The sequence below is a fragment of the Vidua chalybeata genome, chromosome Z, assembly GCF_026979565.1.
Source record: "Vidua chalybeata isolate OUT-0048 chromosome Z, bVidCha1 merged haplotype, whole genome shotgun sequence".
In the NCBI taxonomy this organism is placed as follows: Eukaryota; Metazoa; Chordata; class Aves; order Passeriformes; family Viduidae; genus Vidua; species Vidua chalybeata.
In genome coordinates, this window is record NC_071570.1 from 74049538 (window position 1) to 74075382 (window position 25845).

The following is a 25845-nucleotide window of genomic DNA, read 5'->3' on the forward strand; positions in this document are numbered from 1 at the left end:
AGAGCAAAGTGGGCAAGAATATTTACATGCCAGGAGGAATGAGAAGAAACAGGAGCCTGGGCTGGGTGGTGGGGAGCAGCAGGAGCAGAGGTCATCTGTAATCCCACTGTCAGGGTTTGTGTTCAGCACCATTGCCAGGCCCTGCTAAACACAGCCAGGGTAATCTCATTCCAGAAAATGAGGTGTTTGGAGGAAGAAAGGATTGCAGATGTCTAAAGCAGATTTGTTTTCTCTCTGCCTCCAATTTTGCATCTGTTTGTTTTGATGACGTTAGCTAGAGGCAGACCAACAGAGGAAATAAGAGTTATACATTCATGCTGCAAAATCAGGCATGTTTCATCATCAATAACAAGAAACCTTTTCATTCTAGTTGCAGAGGCATAATCATCACATTTTCAAGCAATTTTTAAACCATTTGGACATTTTGCTTAATTTGTGGACTGACGGAAACGTAAAATATTCAAATTAAATATGCTCAAGTAACATATTTACCAAGTCATTTCTTCTTATTATCTCTTGCTGTAGTAACTCTTTATCTTAAAATAGTTTGTCTTTTCACTATAAAGAACACGAATCAGCTACTTATTTCCCTACTTTAAGGTTCTTCTGACGAGATATCAATGTGTACCACAGTAAGCTAGCTGTCATTTACTTTGTTTTGCTCAAATATTATTGTTCAGCTGGAGGGATTTGCTGTTGCCAGAGATAAGGGTGGAAGCACAGAACTCATCCTTTCTGGGGAGCTGTTTGATCCCCCTACCCTTGGTCTACAAGGGAAATCTGGACCAAAAACCTATTGGTTTGTGGTGAAAAATGGTGCATAATGTTTCTAGATGTAATTAAGGTTGTAAAAGAAGCCTCCAAGGCAGATTTATAACTCTGCCGCCTTCACATGGCAGGGATTCTAAGGAGAACTGAAAAATTAACTTTTCCTCTGTTACTGACCTTTCCCATCCGTCTCTGGATCTGTTCATGTACTTCTTGGTACACCTTGGCATTGTTATCTCTGCAGATAGTGAGATTTTTATGGGCACAGGTTTGTGTTTGGTGAGAAAAAGAGAAGCATTAAATGGGGTTTATTTAGTGCATACCCATAATTGTCACTGTAGGATATAACTTGCCTTAGTATCTTGCTTTTTAATGACACTGAAATAACAGCTCCAGATGACAAAATCTGCCTGGAAAATCTGTATCATGTCAGGCAGCTTAATTGCTGTTTAATTTTTCTTTATTTCTTTGCATCAAGTGTGTTGTCATACCCCAATGCATCTGCCTTAACTAATAAAAATATCCTTTTTTTAATTTAATGACTAATATTGACCAGTCTGAATTGTACACAATCTATCACTCTAGTGATGTTATTTCCCAAGTTGTCATGATTTCTGTTAAAAGAACCATGGATTTAATAGAAGCAGAAGCATAACAATAAAATATAATACATCTTGCACTTGTTCTGCAAAAGATGCCTCTCAATAAAAAAAAAAAAAAAAAAAAACTGAAAAAGCTTTTTTTTCCTATTTTTATTGTTAGAAGTCACTGGTATATCAGAGCTCTTAAACACACAAAGAAATAATTGATAACTTGAAGAAAAGTGGGGTTTGTGTCTGAAATTTAATATTGTGTGCAGGAAGTGGTCTGTAACCAATCTTTTAGTGATAAACCACATTTAATGGAACCAGAGATGGGTCATTCAGCTGAGAGTTCTTAGGAAAAACAAATTTCTTGTGAATTTAGAGAGTAATAGCCCCATTAGAGTTTTTAGAAGAAGGAAGAGTGACTTGCTAATCTAGTGGAGGTTTTGGAAGAAATTAATGAGCATATGGCCAAGGGAAGTCCATTTGCTGTGGTATTTGACTATCGAAAAATATGTTCAATATTTGATTTTAACTGATAAAAGAAAGTGAATTGAAAGGTTTTCTTGCAGAAAATGATGTCTAATTAAAATAAATACCTAAAGGGTGAGCAAAAGTGCAAATTTAATAGTGGAAGGACCTCACTGACAGTAGCCTAATGAAACTTTTGATGAAATCGTGGCTGTTCAATTAATTAAAAAAAAATAGGAGAATATTCTGATAATTTAAGAAATATAATTATAATATTTTTTAGGAATTATTATCTAGTATCATGCTTTCCACACATCTCATGTTGTCATGTCTGAACTGAACACCAAAGTAGAAAGTATCTCTAATGTGGTAATTTTAAATTTTAGCAGTGGTATTTTTGTTTAGTTCAGATTGAAAAATGGACAAATGTGACAAAACCATGACTGGAACTGCAAAGAAAATAAGGAGCTTTCACAATAAAGTACCTGCTCCCTGAAGGTAGAGACTGTCTTTGGATTTCAGGAATAATCCTCCTAAAGCTAAGGAAGATAAACGCTGCTGAACTTGTATGGTCATAGCTGAAAAAATAGAGTTAAGTGCTGTGCTTGGTAATTAAACTTAGAAAGGAAATTGCCTTCAAGTTAGAAAGGAAAATTTGGCTTTGTCCTGTAAGGATTTCACGCATATTTCAAATAAAATTTAATGCATCTCAGACACGTGATGCATTAAAAGACATGGCAAATATTAACATGGCTCCAGCATGCCTCATCTTTAGGGTCCCCTCAGAAAATCCCTCTTCTGTTTTCTCACAGCTCTATTTTTAAATAATTATTACTCTATGATTGCAGCTGTTAAAGATGGTTAATTTATTTCATTCATGTATCCTGTAGGTACGCGTGTGTTGGTGAGTTACACATGCACACAGACACATCTGTGCGAACTTTCTTTTACACTATGAAACAGAACAGATTTTTTTTTTTTTTTAAATAATTAGCCATAAGAAACTTTTGAAAACCTGCACTTTTCTTAGGAGAGAGGAGTCATTTACCTCTGTCTTCCAAGCAGGTGCGGCAGTTTGCACACCAAAAGATTCCATTCTGCTTTGATGAAAATACTTCAGAAACAGCTAAGATTTGAATAGGTCTTTCAACCCTCAAGCAATGCTTGATGAAAACACAATGGGGAATGACACCTTCCCAACATTCTTGGGTTTTCTGAATGTGTTCTGCATTGTCCCTGACCATGCTGGTGACAAAGACTCTTTTCTTCTGGTGCCACCTCACGCCTGGCACAGCAACAGGAGAGAGCCGCGTTTGGTCGCGTTTTGTGCCGTTATTATTCAAGTGCTGAAGGCAAAGCTTTTATTTTTGGCTGATAGAGAGAAGTAGCATGAGGAGTTTAGGTTCTTGCTGAGCTTTGTGGGCTGGTAAAAACCTGTGTGAAATCATGACGTGGTGCAAGTCGGTCACTAATTTGAGTGGGGCCAGGATTTCATTTGAGCATCTCCTGGAAGTTTTTAAGGCTTTTAAGGAGGAACACTCCCTGAAGTCCACCTGCATGGGAGCTTTGCTTTATCTTTACAGAGCACAAGCATGTGCTTGTCCATCACCATAATCAACTTAAAACTTCAGTTCTGTTTATCTTTGTCTCCATCATCACCCCACACCTGGGGACTGCACAACCCTGCGCCGTCTCCTGGCTGAGAGGAGCAAATTGCACTGGTCACTTTTTCTTCTCTGCATCTTTTTAAATTAATGAAGAATTAAATTGTTTGTGACTTTCTGCCTGTGTGGTGTACGGATTTGGTAACAGTATGATTTCAGAATTCATTTTTGGGTACTGCTTGAGGTGAAACTCTGCCAGGTTTCTGAGAAAACCTGAAATATAAGTAAACATCTGCCCTGTGGTGCTCAAAATTGCCAAAGTGCAGCTGACCTGCAAAGCAGATCTTTTGGGCCACAGAGTAACACTGGCTGCCAGAATAATTCCTGTGATAACCTTCTCTTCAGATTCTGCATCAGAACTGAGGAGAGGAAAATCTCAGATACTCAGTTGGGTGATGAATAGTAGATAAACTGCCAATTGTTTGTATATAATGAGTTTTCATAATTTTCTCAATTTACATTTGTGGATTGCTCACAATAGCTGAATGCTTTTGTTCCTGTGCCCAAATGGAGTGGCTTCAAAAAAACAATGCATGCAGAAATATCTTGATTTTTAAAAAAGATTAGGTCTACAAGTATTTCTGGTGAATAAATTAATGATGAATACCATACATAAAATTATGAACACTGGAGCATTTCAGTTAAATACATGCTTTGAGACTTTCTGATTAAATGGATAAACCTTTAAATATTGTTAATGTAACTGAATGATAACTTATATCTATTTTCATATTTCTAGAGATAATTGCAATAACAATTTGTAGCACTTTGGTTAAATGCTGAACTTTGAGGGAAGAACAGCAATATGGAACTTTGCAGTAATTACAGGATTTTAAATTTACTTTTAACAATCATTTCAATATTTGAATCTGAGGATTTTTTTCTTCATTGTGTCCATAAAACCCAAACTCTCAAGTCTTCAGCTAGAACAAGCTAAAAGAAATTGAAAATTTAATCAATTTCATTACTTGTATAATGAGAATAGTTATTTGCAAGGAATACTTTTGTATTTTTTTTTTTTAATTTCTACGAACAGGTGATATAGTCAAGTATTTTGAATTTCTTCTAAGCTGCATTTGGCATGATATTCTAGATCTGTTTGTATGCTATTGCAATTACAGTGACTTGGGGCTCAGAACAGTTGATCATTTCAGTCAATTTTTTTTTTTTTTTTTTTTTTTTTTTGCATTTGCAGGATGCTCTGGCCCTCTAGGGATAGAAGGAGGGATCGTGTCAAACCAACAAATCACTGCATCCTCCACTCACCGAGCCCTTTTTGGACTCCAGAAGTGGTACCCCTACTATGCACGGCTTAATAAGAAGGGTCTTGTGAATGCCTGGACTGCTGCAGAAAATGACAGATGGCCATGGATTCAGGTAACAGATGGAGCTGAGGAGGAAAAAAAATATCCTTGATTCAATTGCCAGTGTCACTTAAGAAACTGATGAAGACAAGTGGTTAATGAACAGCTAGATTCTAATTCACTGTCAGAGACAGAGGCGAGGCTAAAAGGGACTATTTAGTTGCAAAACAGTGATAATCTTGACTTTACAAATGCACAAGCCCTTTTTTTTTTTTTTTTTTAATTTAAAAAACCATGTGCATATGTTCCATTGTGGCTTCTAAACCGTGGAAGCAGATTTATGTAGGCTCCTTCCATAAAACTGCTTTCCACAGATGTTGTATTTGGTGGTCAGCTCCTGAGAAACATATCACAGCTTTATCTCTTGGTGGAGATACCCTGACACGTGCTAAAGGTGCTTGAAGCGTGGTTTTGGCAGTGCCAGAGCATGCTGGAAGAGCTGGTCCTCTTTGCTGAGCTGCTCTGGGCACACAGGTTAAGTACTACTGGAAGTAACAAGAACTGTTTTAATTAAGGTTGAAACAGCTGTTAGTTCGGACACATCCATGAGGCTGAAAATACAGGTTTTCACATCCCACTCAAGCATGTTATTGCTAGAGTGATTCAAATGGCACTGCCCTCACTGTGTACTGTATTTTCCCTTGCCCAAAAAATTACTTCAGTAAAAGCAGTGATTATGAAGTCCTGTAGCAGTGTTTTAATGAAGATAATTAGCTAGTGGTTGTTGTAGCTCTTTGCTTGGATTGTGTTTTCATGATATGTGAATTGGGCAGAGCTTTGGCAATTTTAGCTGTTGGCTAATAAACATTAGTGAGTTAGATACTTATGTGAAAACTTTCAAGGTCAATGTGTGACGAGGATGCTTCCCTTCAAGTGAACCCACTGCAGGATTTAGCAAAACATGATATTTGAGCATTTCATCTGCCAGCATTAAGTTGAACTGTCCATAATGCCCTCAGCTCTGCCAGACACATTCTTCTTGAGGCTTCCTTGGTGTACATGACATTAATATTTGTTCATAGTCAATGTTTTTCCCCTGACTACCATTTTTTATTTTTCTGAGAGGCTCCTACATATCTAGGGGTAGAAACATACAGAATTACCTGCTCATTTTTCTTGTATGGAGAGCAGACACAAAGCACTGCTTGATGAAGTCTTCTGAAACTGGTGCATTGGGAGTGCTGGATTTTGTCACCTCTGAAAACAAAAACTAGTGTTACTGCTTGTTATTTATTGCAGAGTGAAAACACAAAGGCCCTTCAACATGTCGTAAGTCAGTTTTCCTCCATAAAGATCAGAGGGGTTAGGAAGTCTGTAAAATTTATACATTGAAAAGAACTGGAAAGGATCACGCAGGGAGACCTGAGCAGATTCATTTCCATGGGAGTAGAAAGCTAATGTAACTTTAATGCATAATGAAAAATTCTGCTTTTGGGCTGTGTTAGAGTGTAGGCTTTATTAAATGAGCTGGAGAAAGATTTCAAAATCATTTAGCACTGGCCCCCTAGACACGTCTTTTTGAGGAGAAGAACTGGATAGGGATATTTAACGATCTGATCCTTCCACATTTGTGCTTGGCACCATGGGGGCAGTTGCCAGACGCCCTTGGACTTTGCTCCCTGGGAAGTCTTCCCTCTGCTCTTGCTTCAAGGAACATCCTTGGGCCAGTGGAGAGAATGTGTCTAAAATCTCAGCCCATGGCATCAGGTCTGAAGAATTTGTTCTCTTTTTTTTTTGGAGGTTTGGAGGTTACTCCAGTCCCTTACAGGTAATTTTGACAACCATGGGGTGTAAGGACTTTTGAGAAGCTTATATCATACAATTTAAGTGGTTTAAGCATTTCCTTATTTTCCTTCTCATCTTTTCTTGCAAAACAAACTTTAGTCTATCGTTTTCAAAAAACTTGCCAAATGCTATTTTTTAATCCTCTTTTCTTCAGTTCAGGGCAAAATTAAAAATAATCTTTGTCATTTCAGAGCAGAATTCATCACAGGATATTTTTCCTGCCTTTTCTCTTTCTTTAAAACACCTGGAACCAGAAAATCTGAAACTTTTTTTCGGGAGATGATGGTTGCAGGGAAAAAGAGCTTTTCAGTGTTCTACAGAGACTCTTTTTAGCTCTGGCAAGGTGGAGAGTCACAGACTCCACAGACACACACTTTATGCATAGTAGATCTTTACATCAGAGCACTGTCTTGTTCTTCAAGCTTTAAGAAACAAACACCGTCTGACCCTCGTACGGGTGAGCAGTTTGGTGAGAGGAGAAGCAGAAATCCCCCCTTATTTCTGCACAGGTTCTGTAATGCCCAGGGAGGTGCTCCATAAATGTTTGTGGAGGGGTACAAAAAGCCAGATTTGGGCTAAATTTCTGGCTCATGGGAGAAAAGGTGTCAAACCCTCTACTTGGGTTTTTACTCTGTTGTGTCACCAGCTTCTTCCCGGACCCTACTGGCAGCAGCACAAGGAATCTTCTCCTAGCTGCTCTGAGTGAGGAAGCACCTGGTCCAGAAGAAGGCACTGAAAAATGGTGTGTGTGTTTGGCAGAGATTAAGTGGAAAGTTACAAAGCCAGAAAATCCATTTTTAGGACATACAAATTAACATTTAGTGCGGTGAACCCGAAGCAATCGCCTGTTCCCCTCTTGTAGCTTCTAATGCTAGATAAATTCTAAAGGAAGCCATGTATAATGGGCAAAGTCCCTCAAAGTATGATTATGTACAGGCCTGTAGCTATTTTTGCCTTGTTCCATCATTATCAATTTTCTTTGCCATTTAATTTCTTTATTTATATGCAGCCTGGCAAATAAAAGGTTTGAGTGTTCTGCTTATAACTCACTTGTAATGAGTGCAGAAGTTTTGGTTTTTTCTCTAATCTTTCAGGTGTCTGATACACATGAACTAATTAGTATGCAATTTCATTTTCCTGCATTCTCCCAATGAACTGAAAATTGAAATTGCCATTTTAAATTTACACTCTCAGCATGTAATTAGTAATGGCACTACAATGCTTGTAATTGGCTTGTGATTTAAAGGGTCACTGACCATGTTTTTGGAAGCAAATTAAAGCCTGAGTAAGTCATATCTGCCTTTTAAAGTTCTCCTGACCTCTGTTTCTCCTCACAGATTGGCTGTGATAAAATTGCACCTGTGTACTGCTTAGCACTTTATTAGTGATATTAACTTTTATGGTTTGGAAATACAATGACAAAAAAAAAAAAATCACATACATCTATTTTTCATTAATTGGTCCTGAAGTATAACCAAAATGTTCACATTGACTGTTCCAGTAATGAGTCTCTTTTGTCAACTCTTTTTTCTTTTTATTTTTTTTTTTTAAGCAGTTTCTCTTTTCCCTTCTATCCCTTTGCATTTATGGTTTTGAAAAACGTTGGTTTGTTTTTTTCTGATTTCACTTCATCTTTGGTCATTCCTTGCATCTGTATTTTTCTATTCCTGTATTAGTTATTCTTTTTAAGGCAATATGAATCAGAATAGATATGGCCATGGGCAGGATTACTGTTTCTGTTGTCCCTCTACCATATCCAAAATCATGGATATGATGCTGCCCATGGATTACTATCTAATAAAAAACACAAACTGCCAGCAGGATTTTGTGAACGTTACTCCTCTCCAGCGAATTCCAGCCTAGGAATCCATGCCTGTGCCCTTACACTTCTCCTCCTCTCCCAGTTTCAACACTCCCAGCTTGGTCTCCCAGTTTTAACCATCCTCATATTTCTTAATTCATTTTTCCCCTATTCACAACTTTTAAGTGTTTTGTGGTTTTTTGGACACGGAAATTGTTTTTTACAAAGTGTAAAACCCACAGCCACCCAAAGCAGATTCCTGCATTGCTTATACCTGGAGAATTTTGAGAAAATGCGTGAATTACTGAGCATCATGACACTATGTTTGAACACCTGACCTGTTGCTGGAGACTGTTATGTATAAATGCAAAGTGCTAAATAGAATAAAAAAAACCCCATATTTTGTTATTTCTCACTAAAATGGCATAAACTGTTTCTCCAGAGACATTGGTATGGTTACAAAACATTTTTTTAAATAAAATATTCAAATAGTTATTTTGTTGTTATGAGTAGCTGGAGGTTTGAAGGATTAACTCACAAAACAGGTAGACTGCTCAGTTTGGTTGCAGAACCAAAAGTGGGAAGTAAAGTTGGTTCAGGCTGATTATTCAGCTTTTTTCCTCTAGTTTTTATTGCATACAAGATGATCCCAAATATTTATTCTGAAGTTTCTTCTTCAAAGAATAAATCCCTTTCCATCTGTATTTCATGTTTTTCTGTTTGGAATCAATTTTTGAAAGTCAAGTTGTAATTTCAAAGTGGAAAAGTTACAAGTCTTACTTAGAATATATGGAAAGAAAAATATAATTCTATAATTTTGCTAATTTATTCCCCAAACAGTTTTTCTGAAATTATGTGCTAAAATTCAGATGAAATACAATAATGAGAAATACAACAGTTTGATGGAAAATGTGCTCAACCTCTGATTGGCAATTTAAATATATTAGCACTCCAGTCCAAAGTAAAATACAAATGGTTTATTTAACATTTCAGTGTGTCAGTTGTAAATAACACCTTTTGCTTTTTTAAATTTAGCTTCTTTAATAACTATGCCCAGCTTTAAGAAAATTTCTTCACTATATTTCTTGAAACTATGAGTAAACACTTTTGCTGTAGATATTTTTCATAAAAAAAGATCACCTGTGATGGAAAGGGACCTAGCCAAACCGAGTCAGGGCAAAAAATTTCCCTGATCTCTGTCTTACTTAGAATTAATTTATTTAGTATTTTTTTTAATTGAAAAGCACAGAGAATGCTTTAAAAAAAAAAAGTCTAACTGTATTGCCATATGATTGCTGTTAGGTAGAGTTTATGTTTTGATTGAGGCTTAATATGTTTTTTACACAAGTGTCTCCACACCACTTTTGGTTTCAATTCCACCTCTGGTGCTCAGCCTCGCCTTTTTGGGACTTTCAGTCCCATAGCATAATTAAATCTGTGACAATGAATCTAACAAACCTAATCATAACTACTATGACACAAGCAAAAATTATTTGTAAAAAAACCCTAAAGTTCCATCATTCTTATGCCCAAGCAGAAAACCACAAAGCATCGTGTGGGTTTTTTTCCCTCAAAACAAAAACAAAAACAAAAACAAAAACAAAAACAGAACAACAACCAAAAAAAAAAAAAAAACAATACAACAACAACAACAACAAAAAAAGGCACAGGAAAAAATAGTTATCAGCTTCCTCATCAAGAGCCTCCAAAGAGCAAGTACACACCAGGTGATAGCTATTTGCTAATGAAATGATAAAACCCAAAATACACAGAGGCCTTGCAGAACATTCACTCAAACATCTGTTGGTGAGAGCTCCAAGCAAACTGCCATCTGTGAAGCCATTCATTTTGTCAAAGTTCATTTCCTCATTCATGAGCACTGGTGAACGGGCTTCCAAAAATACCTGTCACTGCAGTTTAAATGTTTTATATCACTTAATGTAGCTCTCATCTCACTGTCAGGTGAACTTTATGAAGTGCAGCCTCAGAGTCAACCCGCAAGGTGATGTGCACCGCATAGGAAGGTTTAGCCTGCTAAGTTAAATGCTAAAAAGTTGTTAAAGTTCTTCTTTTTATTGTCAATATTTAAAAATTTGGCTCAATACCATAGAAGGACTTCCTTGGAGGATATTGATGCGAGGCAGTAAGTATCTGAAAGCCCTTGCTGTGGAGAACAGAAACTAACAAGGAAAGTGCAGTTGAATTAAAACAATGCCACTCAGGACCTTTGATCTGCAGGAATCAGAAGAGGCTGTCTGCTAGCCAAAGTCTGCCATAAATTCACTGACTTCAGTGAACTCAATACCAGTGTCTGCTCTCTGAAGACCTCCCTCAGCATCTAAACATTTAGCTGACAGGCCAAAAATGTAATTTATGTACTCAGAGCAGAAAACAAAGGGGCTGAGAGCCTATTTCTTAGTGTAATCATCCACAGACTCCCTGGTGCCCTGCATCTTGGTATCCATTTCATATCACAGCTCCTGCTTTCATCCCAGTCACAGGCACATTCAAACAACTTTGGGCTGAGGTTCTGGGTGCACAAAACAGTTCGGAGTCAGCATCCCCATGGCAACTGAGGCAGGATGCTGTTATGAACACCATCCATAACATGCTCTGTCAGCCCCCGTGCCAGCTTTCCTTAATTACTCCACCTAATGTGGCTGAAGGACTGAAGGGACAGGACCTTTAAACACTTTATTCCCTGCATCTGCAACAGCATGCATTCCAACTAATTTTTTCTTCCCCATTTGCCACTCTGACATTAAAAGCAATCAATTCTTAGAAAGTGGCGACACCAAAAGGAGCAACCACGTGTCCACTTGTGTTTTTTTGTTTGTGGTTTTTTTTTTTTTTTTTTTTTTTTTTTCATCAGGAAGAAGCAAGTAAAAGGTGCTCCAGCACCTTTGGGGTGGTCCATAACAGAATGATGTGTGGGTATCCTAGTCACCTTGTGGGGAGGACAGCACCCAAATCTGTGAGATGATGTCATGCTGATGTGTGATAGTAAAATGAGTCATTTTTACCTTCTAAACACTTGCTTAAAAACTGGCAAAGCAAATGATCCTCACTCGTAGTTTCTGTCCTGCTAAACTTGACTTCTAGAAAAGTTTATTGTTTCAAGTCATTTCAATAAAGCTAAGGTTCAGGGAACAAAGTTTAAGATAAAATAAGACTACATGTCAGGATATTAAGATTTTTTTTGTGTGGTATGCCAGGATGGGCCAGCTTGGAAGGCACCACAGTGGGTCACCTGGTGCCACCTCCCTGCTCCAGCAGGGCCACCCCAGAGCACATGGGACTGTGTCCCTGTGGCTCTGGAACATCCCCAGGAGGAGACCCCACAGCCCCTCTGGGCTCTGCTCAGGGCTGGCTCTGCCCAGGGCAGCAGTTCTGCCTCCTGGGCAGGAATTGCTGGGCTCAGCCCCTGCCCGGGGCTCTGGGGACATCGCTGGGCCTGGAGCAGAGCCTGGGGCTGCTCTGAGCTCTGCACACAGGGACAGACTGGGACACACTGGGACAGACAGACAGGGACAGACAGGGACAGACTGGGACACACAGAGACAGACAGGGACAGACAGACAGGGACAGACAGGGACAGACTGGGACAGACAGAAAGGGACAGACTGGGACAGACAGACAGGGACAGACTGGGACAGACAGACAGGGACAGACAGACTGGGACAGACTGGGACAGACAGACTGGGACAGACTGGTACAGACTGGGACAGACTGGGACAGACTGGGACAGACAGACAGGGACAGACAGACAGAGACAGACAGACAGGGACAGACTGGGACAGACAGATTGGGACAGATGGACAGATTGGGACAGACACACAGGGACAAGTTGGGACAGACAGGGACAGACAGACAGGGACAGACAGACTGGGACAGACTGGGACAGACTGGGACAGACAGACTGGGACAGACAGACAGAGACAGACAGACAGAGACAGACAGAGACAGACAGGGACAGACTGGGACAGACTGGGACAGACTGGAACAGACTGGGACAGACTGGGACAGACAGACAGGGACAGACAGGGACAGACTGGGACAGACTGGGACAGACAGGGGGACACAGGAACAGACTGGGACAGACTGGGACAGACAGGGGGACACAGGAACAGACTGGGATAGATTGGGACAGACAGGGGCACACACGGACAGGGAAACACAGGGACAGACGGACAGACAGGGACAGACAGAGACAGACAGAGACAGACAGAGACAGACAGGGACACAGGGGAACACCCGGGGACACACAGGGGGACACAGGGACAGACTGGGACAGACTGGGACAGACAGACTGGGACAGACTGGGACAGACAGATTGGGACAGACTGGGACAGACTGGGACAGACAGACAGGGACAGACTGGGACAGACTGGGACAGACAGACAGGGACAGACTGGGACAGACAGATTGGGACAGACTGGGACAGACAGGGACAGATAGACAGGGATAGACAGGGACACAGGGGGACACCCAGGGACACACAGGGACAGACAGACTGGGACAGACAGGGACAGAGAGGGACAGACAGACAGGGACAGACTGGGACAGGCAGGGACACACAGGGACACACAGGGACGGACAGGGGGACACAGGGATGGACAGAGACAGACAAGGACACACAGGGACACCCAGGGACAGACCGGGACACACAGACAGGGACAGACAGGGACAGACAGACAGGGATGGACAAAGGGACACCCAGGGCTGAGGTCCCTCTCAGCTGGGGCTCCTCTCCAGGCTGAGCAGCCCCAGCTCCCTCAGCCCTTCCTGGGCACGGAGATGCTCCAGGTCCTGAATCACCTTTGTCCCCCTCCCTCCACTGGACCTGCTCCAGGAGCTCCCTGTCCTCCTGTCCTGAGGAGGTGGACACTGCACTGCAGATGTGCCCTCACAGGGCTGGGCAGAGGGGCAGCATCCCCTTCCTGACGTGCTGGCAATGCTCTTCCCAATGTCCCCCCAAATCCAATGGACCTTCCCTTCCCCCAGGACACTCTGCTGGCTGGGGACAGCTCATTGCCCACCAGAACCCCCAGGTCCTTCCTCACAGAGCCACCCCAGCAGATCCCCAGGCTGTGCTGCTGCCTGGAGCTGTTGCTGCCCAGGTGCAGGACCTGCTTTTCCCTTATTAAACTGCAGGCATTTCTTCCCTGCCTAACTGTGCAACCTGTCGAGGTCCCTTTGAAGGGCCCCTCAGAGGTTTTGGCCTCTCATCCCAGCCATGTGTGGTCAGTGAACTGCTGAGAACCCCTCACTGACCAGTGAATTGCACTGACCTCTCATCCTATCACTGAGGAACAAATTAAACAATTATTTACCCCAGTATTGAACCTTGGGTAGCACCACCAGTGGCACATCTCCAACTAGACCCCCTGACACTGATTACAGCCCTCTGGACCTGCTGCTCGCCCATTTCTCAGTCCAAGATTCTCTCACTTCAGTTTCCATGGCCCCACAGCATTCCAGGCTGTTGGAAGCACAGAAAGTCACCAGCACCATGAGAACTGCCACAGAAAACCAGGGCTGAAATCAACTCAGCCTCCTTGACCTCCCCTGGAAAAGGTGGCATGTGTTTTTCATCTCAAAGACCTTCCAATTTAAGCCACACACTAATTCTGTGAACTCAAAAATATGAGCATATTTCACTCTTACACTCTTAGAACCTTCTTCCTTGAGTGGTTAAGATAAAAAGACATGGTCCAAGCCTTGACTGTCTCAGTGAGACTTTTCAAAGATTGTCTATCACAAAATCAAGCAATGTTTAATTTTTTTTTTTTTTAGCCTAATCTTTTGCCTTCAGATTTTTGTAGAAGGAAAAATATTTTGAGAAAAAACATACATATAAATAGTATATTTATATACTATTAATATAGTATAAATAATATAGGAAAAGGGTAACTTTTAGCCAAAGGGTAATGTTTAACATTTCTTTAGGAACTTTTTCTTTTTCCTTTTGAGTCCTAATTTCAAAAGATAATAAAAAATATTTAATGAGTGTGGTTGTCAGGATTCAACAAATAGCCAATTTCTTAGGGTTCAGAAGATATTAATAATTTGAGCCAGCTTTCTGTGTTCTGTAACAGCATCCGTGGGCTGAGAAATCATTTGAGTGCTGCAGTCTTTTCATCAATCACATCAATCTGCCCCCTGTGTGCTTCACTAGCCTTTCACTCCCCTTGTGTCTATCCCAAATCTTGGCCTCTCTCCCCACGCAAGCAGTGTCTCAGCAACTAAGAGGTTGTCCCCGAAGATTGATTAAGATTACCTTGACCATGAAGAAAGGGGACAAAGATACATATTTTAATACAGGCTGTGCACCATTTGATAGCACTCTTATCACTAATAAGTTTATTATGGGATCTCACAGGGTTAGAAAAACCATATCTCCCAAGAATTCTCAGATTTCAGGTGGTTAACACTCCTTTAATCAGTACATTGGATGTCTTTTCAAACCTTGAAACTCTATAATTCCATGACTTCTTGGTCTGGGAACATGCATAGGACCTAGACAAAACCCACTGAAGCCAGAGTGGGAATTTTTCCCAGTTGTCCAAGAGAAGATCATAATTTTCTTCAGCGTTTTTACCAGAGTGCATCTGCCAAAGCACCATAAAAACAGCAAGTGTGTGAGAGAAAATACCTCTCAATGTCTGAAGTAATTTCACAACCGAGAAATTTCCCTGAGTGTATTTTCACGGTGATTTTAATATTGCACCTCTTTGAATTCCCTTCTTTTCCCTAAGGAAGACAGCTTTCATGTAGGATGAAAAGAAAAGTATGTACTTTTGACCTGAGTGTGACATCACATCTTCTAGATCTACGAGCTGTTGATCAAATCTATTTTACAAGGGAAAATACATGCAGATATTTTCAATGGCATTTTTATTTACATACACTTAGGCTGATTCTTCAGGATGTCTTCTAGACATTGTGGGGAAGTTCTTTCTGAGAGCCATTAACGTTCCAAAGGCAGGAAGAGTTTTCATAAGTTCAAAGCATATGAAGAAAATAATAATAACAATAAATGACCTTGTTTTTTTCTTAGGTAACATTCAGTTTCAGATAGCTAATACTCATTTGATCAATACTTTGCAAATAAGACGATATTTTGCAGGGCTACAAACCTCTGAACAATGTGAGACTGATTATTGGCCTCTTCTTGAGATGGCAGTCTAAACATGGCAGTGTATGAATAATTCATATAAACCTGTTAATGGCATTCATAACAACTACCTTTGGGACTAAAATAATGACTTAATAATAAGAAGGAACAGACTAAGCAAGTTTTCTAGTCTGTCTAATTATGTAAACTCTCTGAGGCATAAATTGAGAGTTCTCAACAAAAGCCAAATGAAGCAGGTGATTTTTGATAATTCTCTTAACGTATGTTTCTCCACATTAGCATTACATGGGCCAAACAATCCTTGTAATTTATGTTTTCCATACAAGTAGGGTCTAACATATATTCTGATCTTTTCACAGAGGGGCAAATTAAATTAGTGGTCCAGTTTGCATCTCTGATTCTGCATGTCTAATTTAAAGCAGGTACATGAATAAGTCCCATTGAGGATGGCAAAGGTGATGAGTTGTTTTTAGAAGGTTGGCTGAGGCTGAGATGCTGGTGGGTGCAGGGAAGTCCTGAGAGGTGTTTGTTCTTACCCTGAGGTGTGATAAGCTGGAAACAGCAGGAGGGTTTTCAGAGGATGCAATAGCAAAGTTATGAGGGCGCTTTGCTGGACCTGCATCCACATAAGTGAAACAAAGTGGGCTGGGATCAGAAACAACCTGAGTGTTTAACTGGTCTGTCCTCAAGGTGCAATCCCACAACCACGCTGGGAATTATTATTTTCAAAGCAACCTGTAACAAACCTTTGTTCTCCTAGCCTATTGCAAGACAACAATTTACACCACCATGTGAATATTTTACAATAAAACATGTTTTCCTCCGTGTGGCAGACCCCTTTCCAGCATGTCAGCACCGGTGCTGCTGTGGATAAATCACTGCGTATCCTCGCCGTGTGCTGCTTAAAACACACATCACTGCCACTGTGCTGACTGCATTAATGCCCTGAACTAAATCCAGGGGAGCTCTGCTGACAGTGCTGATTAGGAGAGTATCAAAAAGCCACAGACAGGCAAGACAGATGAGCACCTTGTGTGCAGGTGCCAGCGAGGCTTTGCAAGGGGAAGCTAATAGTGGCTGACCTGCTGTGCCCTTCCTGCTCCTCATCACCAGCCCAGCTCTGCAGCTGGTGTGGCACCAGGGTGAAACAGCAGTTTGTCCTGTTCAGATTGGAGGAAACAATCTTGGAGGCTGAAAAGGAAGCACAGGAAGGAGCTTTCAGACTTGCTGACTTTCCCAGTATTGAGGGGATTGTGTCAGGTTGTTCATTTCCTGGGTTTATTAAAAAGCATTTCTATTGGCAAGTATCCCTATTTTTCATCAGAAAATGTTTGTCTGGGTGCTTTCTATCTAGCTTTGTCAGAAGTATGACTTTGGGAAACCAAAAAAGAGAGGAGAGACAAAAAAAATTAAATTTCAATCCTTCAAAACCTGATGAGATCAGCAGGGAAGGGTTGCTGTAATAAATCTTTTAATGCCAGTATAACCTTGATCTCTTATTCAACCCCATTTTTATGTGAGTAATGGTGAGTAGCAGTAAAGATATATTTACTTTGTGCTAGAAAAGATGAAGAATTATTTATGACAACACTATTCCATCGCATGACTGAAACAGGTAAACACCTTTGTTCTCCATAAAATGCATTCCTGTTTTTGAATCTAAAAACTACATTTAAGATCTCAAAGACACAAGGTTTCATATAGGCTTTAATTTGAGCATTTCTGGAAAGCTTGCTCTGGAGGAGCACTAAGACAAGGCTGTTCTGCAGGAAATGTTAGTGGTGTTATTGCTAACAGTGAGATAACAAATGAGGGGAATATGGTTATGGATTCTGTCCAGGAGCGTCATGTAGGGGTCTTCCTAAAGTCCCTCTGTCTTCTCATCCCTCTCCTCCTCTCCTGCCTGGAATAATGTAGATAAGACGGACGCAGCTGGGTGGTTTTTTTTTTATCTTTTTGGCCATTTTATAGCTTCTGCAAAGTGAATATGCTAGCATTTGATCATAAATTGTAAGAGGAAGATGAACACCTTGCACTGGAGCTGCCCCAGTCCCTGCTGCTCGGTTGCATTCACACATTACGATTCTGAATTTAATCTTCTTTTTTCTTATGGTTCTAAGGTTTGTAAACCATGCTGAGAAGCTACTGATGGTCTTTGTTTTGTGGAGCCCTTTGGACTTGTTTATGAAAAACAAGTTCCTACATTAACTCACAGCTACCAGTGGAGCTGCACTCACACCATGCAGATTTGCAGGACTCATTCTGAATTGCCTCTGAAAATGGTGCCCTGTACAATCAACAGGAACTCTTAAAATTACCTTGTTCATTTTACCACTTTCTCTTAGAGAAAAATTCTTCCCTGCTTATTTCCTTTGCAATATGGATTTCTTTTCCAGGTTCCTGTAAAATCTAGATTGGATATGTCTTCGTGGGTATAGACAACAATATAGCATCCCCAAACAGATTGGAGTGAATCACTGGAGTCCAAAGCATTAGTGAAAATTGTTTAATAGATAATGACTCCTACAGGACCAGTGCTGAGAGCAGTGAGCACAGAGCACCTGGTCCCTTTTTCCCCTCCTGTGGAGAAAGGCCATGGCTCTGTAACCTGCTGTGACCATCAGAGTGCTCTGTGTAATCATGGAGTTGGGAGAACTATGGTGGTTGAAACAAATAAGATTAGAAGGAATTTCTGGGACTTCTTAAATTAAAGGAGTTGATTTTATTCCCTAGCTCTCAGTCATACACTGTTCTAGAGGGTATCTGCCTCAAGTGATTTTATTTTATTTGTTTCGGCTATATGGATGAATTCAGCTTTCAGTTTTGTACCCAGCAGAGGACCTGAGGTGGTGTTTCTTGCCACAGTCCCTGAACTCACATAAACTGAGTTGGCTCCATGACTGTCCTCTCTTTGTGCTTTCCTCAACACCAGCACAGTGACTTTGCACCGTCCACCCTGTGTGTGGCATAGTCCAGTTCTTGTAGAGACAGATTTAAATACATTGGTATCTGACTACTGGCTTCATTTTACACACAGCTTTACCTGAGAAACTCCATGTTCATCACACATTCCAGTTCCAGAAATCCTCCTCATTGGCATGCAAGGGCCATCAGAGCAGATTCCACAGCCTGCAGGTGTCAAGAAGAGCCTTATCTGAGTTTCATAAAGTTCTTTGTGCCATAAGGTTTTAGGGCACTGGGTGTTCTCAGACTGCAGCCAAATCCCTGGCATATCCTGGGATTGTCAAATCCCATGGAAGTCACTGGATGCAGGAGACCCCTCTGAGCTGGTGCTGAACACAGGACCTTGAGCAGAGGTCGTGTCAAGTCTGAATCCATTGATCCTACAATAAATTTAAATGGTAAACGTTAAAATGGTAAAACTGATCCTTCCTTCCTTCCTTCCTTCCTTCCTTCCTTCCTTCCTTCCTTCCTTCCTTCCTTCCTTCCTTCCTTCCTTCCTTCCTTCCTTCCTTCCTTCCTTCCTTCCTTCCTTCCTTCCTTCCTTCCTTCCTCCTTCCTTCCTTCCTTCCTTCCTTCCTTCCTTCCTTCCTTCCTTCCTTCCTTCCTTCCTTCCTTCCTTCCTTCCTTCCTTCCTTCCTTCCTTCCTTCCTTCCTTCCTTCCTTCCTTCCTTCCTTCCTTCCTTCCTTCCTTCCTTCCTTCCTTCCTTCCTTCCTTCCTTCCTCCTTCCTTCCTTCCTTCCTTCCTTCCTTCCTTCCTTCCTTCCTTCCTTCCTTCCCTTCCTTCCTTCCTTCCTTCCTTCCTTCCTTCCTTCTTCCTTCCTTCCTTCCTTCCTTCCTTCCTTCCTTCCTTCCTTCCTTCCTTCCTTCCTTCCTTCCTTCCTTCCTTCCTTCCTTCCTTCCTTCCTTCCTTCCTTCCTTCCTTCCTTCCTTCCTTCCTTCCTTCCTTCCTTCCTTCCTTCCTTCCTTCCTTCCTTCCTTCCTTCCTTCCTTCCTTCCTTCCTTCCTTCCTTCCTTCCTTCCTCCCTTCCTTCCTCCCTTCCTTCCTCCCTTCCTTCCTCCCTTCCTTCCTCCCTTCCTTCCTCCCTTCCTTCCTCCCTTCCTCCCTTCCTCCCTTCCTCCCTTCCTTCCTCCCTCCCTTCCTTCCGCACTTCCTTCCTTCCTTTTCTTTCTCTCTCTCTCTTTCTCTCTGTGAGTAGATTCCTCAAATGTCTATGCCTGCCTCTTCTTCTTACAAGGCCTTTACCATGCCTTATTACTTAAATTACCGGGGTAAATCTCCTAAAACACTATTGATCTTCTTTCATCCTTGCTTTTTTCCAGTTCATCTAGGTAATGATAAGCAATCCTTAAGAAGTGAATCCATGACCTTTTTTAAAAAGATATGTTATTCTTTTTTTCTATCCTGGTGACTTTCACCTCTTTGTTTTAAAACATCATCACACATGTAATTAAAATGTATAATTTTCTGTCCCGGTTCTTAATCCAAAAAGCAGAGCTTCCTGAGCTGTTTTTCCCCTCACAATTGCCACAGAAAAACACATTTGAAAAAGCTTTTAGCACTAAATGATGTAGTTCACATTTCTTCACAGCTTCCTACTGAAGTATATTAAATAGGAAAGATTTTGGACCCTGCTTTGTTACAGCCATTGCTAAAGTTGCAGTATTTTCAATTTTTGCCGAGGTCAAATTTGAAAAATTTAAAACACATTAAAGAACCCAAAGATACAAAGGGAAAATTGATTCCTGATGTACCCATATTCATTGAAAAGCATGGCATTAGCCCAGGAGGGATTTCTATATAAGCAAGCCATGGGCATTGGAAAGCATTTTTTTATCCCCACTTCATTGGGATTTTTCTGCAAAGGTTGACAGGATATGTAGAACTTGGAAAACAAGGCAGCCTGGTTTTATTTCTTATGTTGCATCAAGTTCAATGCTGCTTAAAAATAAAGCTCAGATTGTGACTCAAAGGATGGACACTGATCAAGAAATCCTCTAAAAGGAAAGATTCTGCAAATGGGAATAGGACATCCAGTGGTTAATGCCATGGTTTCATTAGAAATTATTCTTTGACAGTAAACAGGGAAATAAAATCCCCATAAATTCTTATCCAAAACCCCAACGTTTATTACCTGGAAATAACAAAATTGGCAATTAAGCTGAAAAAATGTTAGTTCTCTGCTTCAGTGGATCAAACAAAATTTGTTTGGTGTTGCATATTATACCTCCCTTTTCCCATGCAGTGAAATGTGAAGATGCTACCAGTCAGCAAATTATCAATGTCTGGTTTCTGTTTCCCTGTGCTTTCTAATTTAGTTTTGCAGATGCTATTCAATTCATTATTAGCAATTTTGTAAATACATGGAAAATTGGTTTACTTGCCTGTTAATTAATATTCTGAAATTCCACATAGAGAATGAACTACTCATAAGAGACTTACATAAATCTTTAACTGGATACTATTCCATGTTAACTACATTTTTAATGTAGTTATGGGACTAATAGTAGTCTCTGGAGCTATCCTTTTACAAATATAACATACTTATTTTATTTTGTTTTCCCCTCTGAGAGACCAGAAGTTGGGGAAAAGAAGTTTTCCAGGGCTGAAAAAAGTAATGAATCTCTTCTAATTTATACCTGTCTGAATTCCTGTTGTGAGTCCATTCTCCCCACTGGAGTTGCAAATATTCCTGAGTTTTCCTGGTACATGTGGGGAAGATCCTGTAAAAAATCCGGTGGTTTTGTAGGAGGCTTCTCCTCTCTCAATGGGTCTAAACCTCGAAAACACACATTGTTAATCCGAAGGTGTGTGTGTGTTTAATAATTTCTTATAGGGAGATCTATGGTAAAACTACACCAAAAGCCAACTATTCCAGAAAAGTAGCAGAGAAATAGCTAGACTCACTCACTCAAAAAAAAAAAAAAAAAAAAAAAAAAAAAAAAAAAATCCCAGAAGAAACCAAAAAATTCTATAGTTTGGACAAAGAAACCAGAGGTTTCCTACTGTGCACACAGAGAGATCTTAAAATACCAAAGTCTGACCATCTTACATCCTTCACAGAGGACAGAGGTAAGATTTTATTACAAAGAGGGAGAAAGTCTTCAGGCCACAATGTAAACAATAAAGCAATTTAGGTATTTGGACAGCAGATCTGCCTCTGAGCCCTCCCATACCTGTGCTGGGACTGCTGCTCCAAACAGTGGGGACTGCACTGGGTCAGCTCCAGCCACAGGGGAGCAAAGATAAAACTAATTTTGAGGAGACAAGTGCTAATGTAGTGTAATGTATTATTTACCCTGTCCCAGTTCTTTGCTCTCTCCTACTTCCACTCATCTCCGTGCACTGCACATCTGCCTGCACCTTCACACAGCTCTCATGGTGTGACAGCTCTTCGCTGAGCCTCATTTGGTGCAAAAGTCACAGATTTCAGCTGAGGGGGTAGGAGCGCAGCTGCCACCGACTGAGTCTGACACTGTTGGGTTTGAATATCACACCCCGAGTCGTCAGGCTTCCCATGCCACAGGTGAGTAAAGGAGGCAGAATTAAGGCTGCTGGAGTAATCTTGAATTTGTTCACTCTGAACAAATCTTCATTTCGTACTTCAAGGCGTTGTGTTCAGCTCAGACAAGCGCACGAGGAATGTTCATATGCAGTGACTGATATTTTGCTACTGACTGCTTTGGGATTAGCATTTCAGCCTTGATCACTAGGTATATGAATTTTCAGTGAGAGTCAGAAGTCTAATTTCTTTGCTGTCAGAACTTCCATGTAGATTTACACGGAAGTTTTGCTTGAAGCTAACATAGGGCCTTTTGTATGGTATTGCAAATTGGCTTCTGACAGAACAGAAGATATAGCTTTTGTTAAATTATCACCCTGTTTCATTTCCCTTTCAGGCAGGAAATATGTAGGAGTAACCCTATATGCCAAAATTAGGCAATATCCCATTAATATTCTGTATATCCATAATATATTTATATATTTGTGCACACATACAAGAAATAAGCATAGTCCAAGCTTTTGGTTCAATTTTTTTCATTCATTTGCTCTATATATTTGCACATGAAATTCATGAAAGATCAAAAGAATTAATTCAAGTAAAAAAATAGTCATTTAAATGCTACAGCTATGGTTTTTTCCACTCATTTAGGAAAAAAAAAAGTAATTAAAGGAATCAAGGATTGTGTCCATCAGATTAACAGTGTGCTGTTATTTCAGATAAACCTGCAAAAGAAGATGCGAGTCACTGGAGTTATAACCCAAGGTGCCAAGAGAATTGGAAGTCCAGAATATGTAAAATCTTATAAAATTGCCTACAGTAATGATGGGAAGTCATGGACAATGTACAAAGTAAAAGGCACAAAGGAGGACATGGTAAGATTAAGTCATCTGTATCTGAATGCATCTCATGGTTTAGCTGCCTTCAGAAGTATGAGATGTCTCTGGTATTTAAGCTTAATTGCCTGGCAGTATGATATAGGTTTCACTGTTATTATTTTTCTGTGGGAAAAAAAAAAATCAACAAATTTGCATTTTCTCTCTGCTAAGAATTTCTTATACTTCAATTGATGGTTGCATAAATACTATTTCCCCAAGCTAGAATAATCCTGTTTATTACACTTAACTGATTTTCATATTAATTAGTTTACCAGTAATTACTCATTGCTCTGTTTTCAATTTCGTTTTATTGCATTGGCAGATTAGCTTTAACCCTTGGAAACACAGAGCCCATTCATCAATGCTAATCTCTGTGCTGCACAAACAGTATCATCCAGCGGGGTGTGTGTGTTTACAGTTTATAGTTACCACTTATTTTTGATGGAGCTGTGCACACAGAGCAGGAAAAAAAAAACCCGTTTACCGTGTAAGTTTGCATAGAGCTCAGGCACTGCGTAGCATTAGATGTAGTTTCTCCTTTAGGAAATTAAGATGTTGTGTGAAGAGGAGCATGATGAAGGGGAGAAACGCAGCACGGGGATGTCTGGTTAGAGTGAGGTGTGAATAGATCAGTGGTGGTGGGTTCAACTCATCCCCTCTGTGATCAGTGGGAGAGTTACAGTGCACTTCAGTGGGAGCTGGATCTTGAACCGGGGGGGGAAAAATAAACGTCAGTCACAGCAAATTCCAGGCTTAATTGAACTGCGACTATTTTATGCATTAATCAAGAAAAAAAGGCATAATTTAGTTGCGTTAGGAGCTTCAGTTTCTGGGAGTGATAAGACAGAGACTTTGGTTTGGCCCAGGTGGCAAACCCATCACAATATGGGACGTTCTGCTGGGAAAATTTACATCGGACACTGGCAGCACTAAAACAGCTGCAGTTTGGGGAAAGCCCCTCACAGACAGAACAATGCAGGTGCCTTTGAGCAGCGGGAACTCACTGGGATTCCAGGGATCCTCCTGACACATTTTTTTTGTTTGTTTTTCCTTGTGCGAACATTGCTTCCCCGCAGGTGTTCCGTGGGAACGTGGACAACAACACCCCGTATGCCAACTCCTTCACGCCGCCCATCAAGGCCCAGTACGTCCGGCTGTACCCCCAGGTGTGCAGGAGGCACTGCACCCTCAGGATGGAGCTGCTTGGCTGCGAGCTCACAGGTGGGATCTCCACAGCCCCCAGCCCTCCACCCCCTCCGGCCGCTCCCGACCGCGCGCGTTTTGTCCCCCCTGTGAAATGCACTCGGCCAGCCTGAGTTTGTCCAGTCTCTTTCAACCTCTTTGTCTAAGTTATAAAATCACAGAATCGCAGAATTCACCAGGTTGGAAGAGACCTTCAAGATCACCGAGTCCAACCCAGCCCCAACACCTCAACTCAGCCCTGGCACCCAGTGCCACATCCAGGCTTGTTTTAAACACATCCAGGGATGGTGACTGCACCACCTCCCCGGGCAGACCATTCCAGAACTTTATCACTCCTTCAGTAATTTTTTTTTCTTAATATCCAACCTATATTTCCTTTGGTGCCGCTTAAGTCTGTGTCCTCTGGTTCTGTAAGTGCTCCCTGGTGAAAGAAAGTGACCCCACCTGAGCACAACCACCTTTCAGGGAATTTTAGAGTGCTAAGGTGACCTCTGTGTCTCCTTTTCTCCAGGTTGAACACCCCCAGCTCCTCACAGGATTTGTGTTCCAAGCCCCTCACTAGCTTCGTTACCCTCCTCTGGACACGCTCCAGTGTCTCAATGTCCTTCCTAAATTTGGGGGCCCAGAACTGGACACCAGCACAACACTTGGCTCAGCTGAGTGATGATGGCCACTTGCAGTGGGACAGGAATGTGTCCCAGTAAGGCTGTGTGATATTAACCCAGTAGCACTTCATAATTTCTTTCCTGTGTGGATTAATCTCCAGTTAGTCACAGGAATCACAGAACCAATGAGGCTGGAGAAGAGATCTGAGATCATCAGGTCCAACCTGTGAGCAATCCTCACCTTGTCACGCAGCCCAGAGCACTGAGTGCCACATCCAGTCCTTGGACACCTCCAGGGATTGTCATTTAGCAATTTTAACATGTATTGATGGCTACATGAACTCGTAATGTCCCATCCTGAGCAGACTACAAGGCAGGGAGTGTCACCCAAGGCCTGAAAATGGTTCCTGAGCCCCAGAGCTGGATGTGCATTGCTCTGGACCCATGGCAGCAGAAATTGTCACACCTGATTTGGGTAATTCCTCCTAGCTGTGGGGTGACACCACCCCTGTGCTGTGTGATGTCCTCAGAGGGATGAGCCTGCTTCCCCTGCTGTTGAGGACCAGTCCAACAAGATGAAACTTGGTTGGGCTTCTTTAATCAAGATTTCAGTTTGGATTTGTTTTCTGGGTTTAGCAGAAGCAGGGATAGCATCTTGTAGCAAAAAGTAAATGGAAAAAGTGGACCTAATATAAACCTTCCTCAGATTCTTATTAAAGCCCTGAAATGTAAAGCCTGACCTCCAGCCACCTTCTGCAAGAACTGTGTTCCCCTACAAATTCACAAAAGCATGTAAATGTTTTATCCTTTTCCAAGAGATAAACCGTTTTACTGGTGGGAGCACTCCACTGATTCATTTAGGAGTGATTTTTATGTGGCTGCCTCTTTTCTAACAATAGTCATCCAGTCCATGAGTGATACATCGAAACAGCTGGAGTTAAACAATTCTCAGTCAAGACTAGATTCAGAAATGAAAAGGTAATGCATTAATCTCGGTGTAGCCCTTTTCCAATATAGATAGGTTTAAGAGTAAATGGAAAATCCTGTCTAGCTGCTTTGTTCTATTAGATTTTTTTTTTTTTAATTTTTTTTTTTTTTTTTATGTCTTCCACTTCTGGAA

General features: G+C 41.1%; 1 protein-coding gene across 2 annotated transcripts in view; it reads left to right on the top strand.

Annotated features, from left to right (window-relative positions):
- EDIL3 (EGF like repeats and discoidin domains 3) overlaps positions 1–25845 on the top strand; it is a 241025-nt gene that overhangs the window by 163653 nt on the left and 51527 nt on the right. For both annotated transcript variants that reach the window (XM_053968850.1, XM_053968851.1), the window contains 3 exons: positions 4683–4864; positions 22759–22914; positions 23994–24138. In XM_053968850.1, coding sequence (XP_053824825.1) covers positions 4683–4864; positions 22759–22914; positions 23994–24138 — 483 coding nt within the window. The remainder of the gene's footprint in view (positions 1–4682; positions 4865–22758; positions 22915–23993; positions 24139–25845) is intronic.